Source organism: Fukomys damarensis, unplaced genomic scaffold (assembly GCF_012274545.1).
Source record: "Fukomys damarensis isolate Sample0158 unplaced genomic scaffold, DMR_v1.0_HiC HiC_scaffold_20, whole genome shotgun sequence".
Taxonomy (NCBI): Eukaryota; Metazoa; Chordata; class Mammalia; order Rodentia; family Bathyergidae; genus Fukomys; species Fukomys damarensis.
The window spans coordinates 6,314,570-6,322,908 of record NW_022900932.1 but is presented as its reverse complement, the minus strand read 5'-3'; the positions used below and the strand labels follow the sequence as shown (position 1 = coordinate 6,322,908).

The window sequence follows — 8,339 nt, the reverse complement described above, 5'->3', positions numbered from 1 at the left end:
CGCTGGCCTTCCGGGTCTCCCCCACCCACCTCTGTCCCCTTATTCCCTCTCCTGTCCACCCACCCCACGGTGCAGCCTTCCTTGTGAGCCAGAGCGGCTGTGTGCCAACAACTTGGTTGGCCCCGCAGACTCGTGGTGGATTCCCAGCGGACCTAGACCTTTTCAGCTCTGAGGCACCGCAGGAAGGAAAAGGACACCCTTTCTCCTCCTCTCTGCAGACCTGCACCAGGAACCACCAGGAACCCGGAGAGTGGGTCACTGGACTCCAAAGAAAAGCAGGCAGAGCCTGACACCTTGTGGCAGCCTCTGGTCCTACAGCAGCCCGTGCCGACCCAGCACAGAAAAAGGGTCTCCCTCTCCAAGGGCCAGGGGACAGTGCCTGGCTGCTAGGAGATGAGGGGCAAGGGCCTCTAATTTCCTCTCCTGTTTATCTGACACACAGCCCTGAGCCCAGAGATGAGATGGGAGAGGGCAGAAGGCTGGACCCGGGCCAGAAGAGGTGTTCTTGTTTTTCCAGTACTAGGGATCGAACTCAGGACTGTTCGCTTGCCAGGCTGATAGCAGCAGTTCTTATAAGGGGAAAGCAGGTTGTCGCCTATGGACCGGACTTGGCAAAGCCAGCTCACCCGAGCCCACCTCTCAGGCTGGCCTGAGTGTCCCCAGCTATGAAAGGACGTCCTCCGGGTGGTTTCCTAGGCCTCTTCCGGCTCTGACCTTGACCTAAGCAGTGCCTCAGCGGCATGGCCGAGAGCACAGACTCCGGGGCCTCGGCGGTCGGGGCGCCAGTTCCGCCCCTGAGCAGATTCCACACCTCTCGCCTCCCCTCAGGCTCGGGGACGATGACGTCTCCCTTCTACCACAGAGAGGACTGGCGCCCGGCTCTGGCATGTGGAGGCTCCCTACCTGGGTCTGAATACCTCCTTCCTGCTGTCTCCAGACAGACGGACAGGCAGGGCGCTCTGGTTTCTCTTCCTCTTCCTATAAGGACGCTAATAACTTCCTGAGGGCCCCGCCTCTAAATACTGCTGCACTGGGGCTCAGGACTTCAGCGTGTGAATCTGTAAAGCTTGAATCTCTCTCCAAACCTCCTCAGCCTGGTGATCCTCTCCCTCTGTTTTTGCAGGGACCTGACGGGCAGGAACATCCCGCCCACGCCTTACCCCGGCCCAGCAGGGCGGGAGCAGCGCAGCTCCAGCGCCCAGCCCGATGGCAGGTTTGTGTCTCGCCACCCGCACCCGGCTGTGACAGCCCCTGCCTCGAAGAGGGGCCTGCAGCCGCCCATCTGCCCCTCCCACGACCCGAGGCACCCAGTCCAGTCCCCATTCAGGCAGCCCAAGGCCAGCTTTGACCCAGACCCCGGCAACCCCGGAATCTCATATTCCCGCCTGCTGACTCCAGGCCTGGGCATCTTCGTCTGAGCCCTAGGGACTTGGGCTGCAAAGTCGCCCGGCACGAAGCCGGCCTGGAGCAGGCCCCACGGGTCACCAGACCCTCTGCAGATGCCCCGGAGCCTGGCCGTGTGGCCTGGCCCCTCGCCAGGGCGCTCTGTGCCCTTGGGCCGGAATCGCCCACTCACCTGCTCACCCTGTGACTCCCCTTCTCCTGGAGCTGCCCACACTGGCCCAGGGGTGCACAGCGCTGACACCCGGAGACTTGTGAGGGCTGGAGGCACAGCCTCTGCGGGGGGGCAGCACCAGAAAGGAAGGAGGGAGGGAGGGGGAAATCGCTTGTACTTGAAGGAGGAGCAGGCTGTCACCACGAGAGAGGCTGGGGGACCAGCAAAGCCAGGGAGAGCCCCGCTGTGGGCTTTCTTATGGGGGTGCAGTTGAGGCTACAGAGACAGCAGAGGGCACGTGCGCCCTCCCTCCGACCGGAACTTCCTGCGAGCCCAAACCACACTTCCGCTAGCGAATCCCATTGGCCACGCAGAGCTGCAAAGGAAGCTGGGAGGCTTGGGGTTTTTAATTGTGGCAATTTAGCTGAGTGTGGTTCCGTTAAGGAGAGGCGGGGGAATCGTTATCTTGGAAGCAGCTAGATCAGCCATGATGGGGGAGGCATACATTTTGGGGAGACATCCTAAAATAAATCCCATGTAAGCTGGGGACAAAAAGAGAAGTGAGTAAAATGAGGGTGATTTGAGAAAGACCAGGACTGGTGGAGGAGAGAGAAGTCCAGGGGGAAGAGACAGCTACAGCAAAGCACCTGAGGCCCCGTGTAGTCGAGGAACAGAACAGTTGGGTCAGAACACACAGGAGCTGGGGGTGAGGGGACAGGGTTTGGATTTTATGTAGGAGTGAAGCAAAGAGTCAAAGGCAGGAGTGCCAGGCCCCAACCTGCATGATGTACAGAGGTGGAAGGGAGGGAGAAGGGCCCACGTGTGCAGTGTCGCAAGGAGATGGAGCCTCCACTCGGAAACGCACTCTGGGAAGGTGAGTCCTGCCACAAGCTGTAGTGAAGTGTGACGTGTGTTTGTCCCCAGCATCCCTGAGGGGCCAATGTCGTCCATCCCCCTCACCGGAGACAGCCGGACAGACTCCGACATCCTGGCGTTCATCAGGGCCAGACAGAGCATTCTGCAGAAGAAATGTAAGGGCAGCCACCACCCACTCCACGTGCCGGCGCTTGAGGGAAGGCGAGGGCTCAGAGCCACAGCAGGGCAGAGGGTGACAGGCGGCCACTTTGCATGGGCCAGGCCTCGGCTTCCCCTGAGGTCGGGGGCAGAGGCGCTGAGACGGCCTTGGGTGGTGGCCTGGGTGTGCTGTCCCTCTGCCGGACCTCCGGGCCCTCTGGTCCAAACAGGAAGGGGCTATGTGATGGCTTGGTGATCTGTTGCCTCCCTGGCTAGAAACCCCCTCTCCACTGGAGTGTGGGCAACCCCCACTCGAGGGCCCAGCCTGTGACACTGTATCAGTCATGGAGGAAACAAATATGGCACGTCAGACAGCAGGAAGAGAGGAAGCCCCTTCCCAGCCTTCGTCATGGCTGTCTCTTCCCCTCGGCAGCTCTTGCTGTCTGTGGGCAGCCTCTTCCCCCAGACACCAAAAGGGACAGACCCTCTACCCTAGCCCTGCTTTCAGCTCACAATGCCTTAGTTCCCTTCACATTACTGTAAGGAAACACCCGAGGCTGGGAACCTGATAAGAAAAGAGGTTTATTAGGTCAGAGTTCTCATAGAGAGCGATCTGGGGTCCGGCTGGCTCTTACAGCGGCTCTCTCTCTCTCTCATAAGAACTGGCTCAGGTCCCAGAGAACTAGCTGCTCTAGCCAGCTCTGAGGCTCAGCTCAGTGGCCTGAATAAGCCCCCTCGAGCCTCCCGTAGCCCAGGCTGCACCAGCCCCGCACATGCGCCCTGCAGGACATAACCCACCCGGCTCCTGGTCCACCTGGGCCCTTCAGGTAGGAGCGGCTTACAGATCACTGGGCTGAACCCTAGGGCACCATCCCTGTCCAGACCGCAGGAGCAGCCACACCCTCACTTGGACACTTCTTTCCTGCCTGTGATCTCTGACACCTCAACCTCTCCTTGGTTTCCTGGTCTAAAAAAGAAAGAAAGCTAGATTTGGTGACCTCCAAATCCTCAAGTGATCCACATCAGACACTGAACGACACTGAACAGGTAGTCAAGGAACTCTGATCTGTCGGGCACCTCCTGTATGCCGGACAGCACTGCTCGTGCTGGGGCTGCGCAGGGGACAAGATGGCCAAGCCTGGACCCCAGCAGCCACAGGGGCAGGGCGGGTCCTACGGGAACCTGCCCAGGAGCCAGACACAGGTACCGGGGCCTACCTGGTACTTTAGGAGGCCCACTGCGGCTGTCACACGTAGTGTAGGTGGCTCAGGCAAGAGCAGACCAGGGACAGGCAATGGCTAGGAGGGGACCAGGGAGGGTTTGGGGGCCTGGAGCCTCCAGTCGGCTGAGCGACAGGTGCCAGGGAAGAAGCAGAGCCAGGCACCTGCTGGACTGTAGATCTGAGCCGCTGAGGGGTGGCAGAGCCTCTCCAGACCACAGAAAGGCATGGAGGAGTGGTGTCAGGGGGACAGGGCGCTCTGGTGGCCCCTGGCACCCAAGGGGAGGTGTTGAGCTGGCAGGGGACGTGAGGTGAGCTAAGACGCAGAGCCAGGGTCAAGGGAAAGGGGGGTGGTCATGTCTCGGGGACAGGTCCCTGGGGAGCCCCAACGGACATCAGGGCAGGGGACACTGAGCTGCCAAGGAGGCCACTCGGGGGACTTCAGGGACAGCAGGCAAGTGCGTTCAGCTCAAGAACCAGCTCCAGGGAGAGTCCAGTTCGGTGGGAAGGAGGGAAAGGCAGGCAGGATGGTAACCACTGCCCCTTTTGTATGTCCTGGTAGGTCAGGGGCCAGCACCACTGTAGGCAGCAGCCCAGAGTGGTGAAGGACGAAGGGGAAACTGAAGTGGGAACAGGCAGCTCTCCAGGAAGCCAGCTCCATGGAGGGGCAGAGAGGGCACCTGGGGCCAAAGGGAAGCAGGGAGCCGGAGAGGCACTGAACCACGCTGCCTTGGAAAGCAGCAGCTACCAAGGTGCCCCCACTCTGCCGGGGACTCAGGAGAAGGTCTCGGGATGGGCAGGACTGATCGTGGCCTCCATGCTCCCTGCAGCTGGGAGCTGTGTTCTCCGGGAGTAATTCCTCCAAAGTCCCAGGACCCCACTTTTGTTCTTTGGGGTTTTTTATGGGGGGTTGGTTTTTTGAGACAGGGTCTTGCTGTGTAGTTCAAATTCACTGTGTAGCCCAGGCTGCCCTCTAACTCAACAGCAGTCCTCCTGCCTCAGCCTCCTGAGTGTTGGGATTACAGGTGTGCGCCACCTCACCCAGCTTTCCATTTTTGTTCCTAAAGGAAAAAAATGATCCAGGTTTCCTAGTGACCATGGCCCCACAAAGGAAGCCACAGACAGGTGACGAGGGGTCCTCTTCTTGCCAGCTGGGGCCCAAGGGCCAGCAGGCTCACCTCTGCAGACACAGGGCCACCTCTAAGCATGGCTGCCTTGCCCAGCCACCCTGAGAGGCAGGCACAGACTGTGGGCACCACCGTCCCTGCCAAGTAATCACCCCTCCCACCGGGCCACACTCAGCCTGTGGCTGCTGCCACTTTCTCCCCGGGGCACTGGTTTCCGGGAATTTGTGACCATCACCGGGAACGGGAGCCCAGATGACCCCGAGGGCCAATGGAAAGCTGATTTAGGGTTCGGGAAACCCTGCGGGACTTGCCAATCCCTGCCAGGGGTGTGTGTGGACAGGTCCGTGTCCCCTGCGTGGGGACTTAGTTCTTCTGGAGTTAAATTTGCCACTTCCGTGAGTTCACACATGAGGAGGAGAGGTCAACGCCAAGCGCTCCTTCATCTCCTTAATCTGGTTTAGAGGTCTTTCTGCCCAGAAAGGAGGCTCGGCTCGGTGGGGCCACACACCCGCAAGTCCCCTCCTCTGGCAGCAGGAGCCCTGAGAGCCTCCCAGCCTCTGCGGAACCCCCTTCCACCCACCTGTGTTCCTGAGGGGTCCCCACTGAGCGTCCTTGGCCCGGCCACCACCGTGGGCCTCCCTCGAGATGTCCATCGGGGGCAATCTGGCCTTGCCTGTAGGGGAGCCCCACATCCGGGAACCCGCCCAGGACACGTCACCAGTCTGGGCCTCCCTCGAGATGTCCATCGGGAGCAATCTGGCCTTGCCTGTAGGGGAGCCCCACATCCGGGAACCCGCCCAGGACACGCGTCACCAGTGCAGGGGGCCTCAGACCACTGAGCGATGGGCGGCCACACAGCCAGGAGTCCCCAGTTCTGTCCCTACTGGTGGCTCAGTCACACCTTAGGCTAGGACTGTTCTGGCTGGAACTCAAGGACCATGGTTCTCAGTCCAGGGCCCAGCACAGGAGGGCACAGCACGTGGTCCCCAGGCACCACCCAGAAGGGTTGTGTGGGATCTTCAGGCGCTGGAGAGAGCCATAGTGGGACCGCGTGCGGACCCCCACCAGAGAGAGCAAACTCGCCAAGGGCAAAGGAGGCAAACCTGGGGTAAATGTGTCTCTGAGAGGCAGGACACAGACCAGAGGACACAACCGGCAGCCTCCTCTCCCCACCCCCTCACTGCCGGGTGAAGTCAGTGCCCACAGGCACAGCCTAACCAAGAGCACCGTCTCCTTTCAGGCCTGGGTAGCAACTGACTTTCCGGTGAGAGGCGAGAGTCCGGCCACAGCGCTGCAGGAGTGGAGAACCAAGGCCCCACCCCTCACTTGAGACTTTGGAAGTGACCTGGGGGTGCTGGGAGCAGCTGGTGAATTTGAACCTGGGGAGAGGCCCTGTCGCTTTAAGGGTGGCAGCCTGGAGGCCGACCAAGGAGTGGTCCTTCCTGTGGTTGCCGGAGGGCCAGGCCAGGTGGTGCAGGAGGGGCTTCAGCTTGCTGTTGCAGTGCTGTTCTGTGCACAGAGCAAGCAGCCTCGGAATGCAGGGTGGGCCAGTGATCGGGGTCCTGCCACCCCCTGCTGGAGGAGCTCAGGAGCCACTGTGCCAGGTCAGCAGGACTTCAGAGCCCATTCAGACGGGAACGAGGGCCAAGCCCGATCTTCCAGCCGAAACTCCACGGTCACCCTCCTGCCTTGACAAACTGCAGCAGCTCTGAGCCAGCTGTGTCCCTGAAGCCAGGCACCCAGTGGACACTGCAGCAGCAGAGGACAGTGGGCGGCTCCCGAGAGCTCTGCGGAGAGGGTAGTGGGGCTCCATGGACATCAGCTTCTGCCCAGCCACTGCTCCCCACCCCACAAAGAACAGAGCTGCCTGCACCCTCTCAGGGAGCCTCCCAGCCCACAGGCACTGGCTTGGAGACTTAGGTCCCAAGGGTGAGCCCTGGGCCTCCAGGAGGCCTTGGACAGTGGCTGCAGGCATCGGGGCTCCCCAGCGGCAGTTGGGGTGGGGCATGGAGGGTAGAGAGGGGTGGCCCTGGACACAAGGGCAGCAGAATAAAGGCACTTGTGCAGTGCTCTGGTGTCTGCCCTGTATCACAGGACCTGGGGACCCCAGAGACAGAGTGAACAGCATGGTATAGTTCATTTTTCCCTGTTTAGGGCTGGGTAAAAGGATCATGCAGGAGAAGATGCAATGTCCCCATCTCCAAGTCAGGCAGACCCAAAAAGCTTCTCTAATCCACAGCCAGTACTCGTTTATATGACGGGCGAGCTGCAGCAGGGGGCAGCTGGTTGCTGTTTCTAGCTGGGCAGTGGCCGACGTCCCCTCCCCAGGGGCTGCTCCGACCACCCAACTGGAGTCACCCCAGCCACTCTTCTCCAGCCCTTTTGTTTCATCTCTACCCGGCCTCTCTTTCTCTCCCTCCTGTCCTTGTAGTGCAGCCACCCCCATAAGACTGAAAGTGTGTGACAACAGACCTGCTTGTCCTGGTCACTGCTGTGTCCCCAGCACAGAGCTGGGAGCAGCAGAGCTAGGGCCAGCTTCTAGGCTGGGGTCACTCCCTGGATTCCCTCTGGCACAAGGACTGTGACCCATGGGGGGATCCATGCCCCCCACAGTTCTGTGGCACATGGGTCCTCAGGAAGGTGTGTGAACTGAGACCAGTCAGACCCCGTCAGCCTGGCTCTGGAGGCTTCCGAGATACACGCACACACGCACACGCACTGAGGAGTCCTGACGATGGTGCAGAACGCGCCAGAGCCCCTCCTGAAACAGCACCCATGTCCCTGGCACGCCCTGGCGCCCCTGGCCCTCTGGACCTGGCCGATCCAGTGACTTGGATCTCCCTGAGAAGGTAGCTCCCGGACCAGGGCACCATCCACACAGGTGTGTGGTGTGGGCCACGCAGTGCAGAGCCAGCCTCCTGGAGCAGTCGCTGAGGAGGGGGAGGAAGGGGGGACAGCGTCCCCCTGGGGTCTCCCACTGCCCGCGGCGGTCACTGCTCACCGAGCACTCTGACCGCTGCCTTCCCTCCTATCCCTCTTCCTCCACCCCTGCCCGGCGTCCTGGGCCCTCTTCCCACCTAAATGCACCTGCTGTGTCCAGATCTGCTCTGAGGATCCCGGACGCAGGCCAAGGCGAGCGTCTCGCAAGCGGTGTGCAGCTCTCCAAATCGAGCTCCAAGGCTGGGGAGAACAGGAACCCCCCCGAACTGTGCTGCAGATGGGGCTCAGGGAAAGGGCTCACGTGAGGGAGGAATCCTGCTCCTTCGCTGCACGAGCACACACACCCCCACCTACCCACCCACCCCTGGGGCCTGGTCTCCCAGCCAACCGGCAGCCCCTGTGTCCTCGCCACGCCCACAGCAGGCGGGGCGTCCTCAGTTCCTGCTCTCTGGTCCCCAGGGCGATAAAGACCCATACAAGCCCG

At 61.2% G+C, this 8,339-nt stretch overlaps 1 protein-coding gene across 1 annotated transcript in view; it reads left to right on the top strand.

Annotated features, from left to right (window-relative positions):
• The window catches only part of Kif6 (kinesin family member 6), a 314,938-nt gene extending 307,973 nt beyond the window's left edge, over window positions 1-6,965 (top strand). The window contains exons 20-23 of the mRNA XM_010638879.2: window positions 1,124-1,412; window positions 1,540-1,655; window positions 2,480-2,586; window positions 6,156-6,965. Coding sequence (XP_010637181.1) covers window positions 1,124-1,412; window positions 1,540-1,655; window positions 2,480-2,586; window positions 6,156-6,172 — 529 coding nt within the window. The 3' untranslated portion in view covers window positions 6,173-6,965. The remainder of the gene's footprint in view (window positions 1-1,123; window positions 1,413-1,539; window positions 1,656-2,479; window positions 2,587-6,155) is intronic.
• Window positions 6,966-8,339: the final 1,374 nt, after the last annotated feature.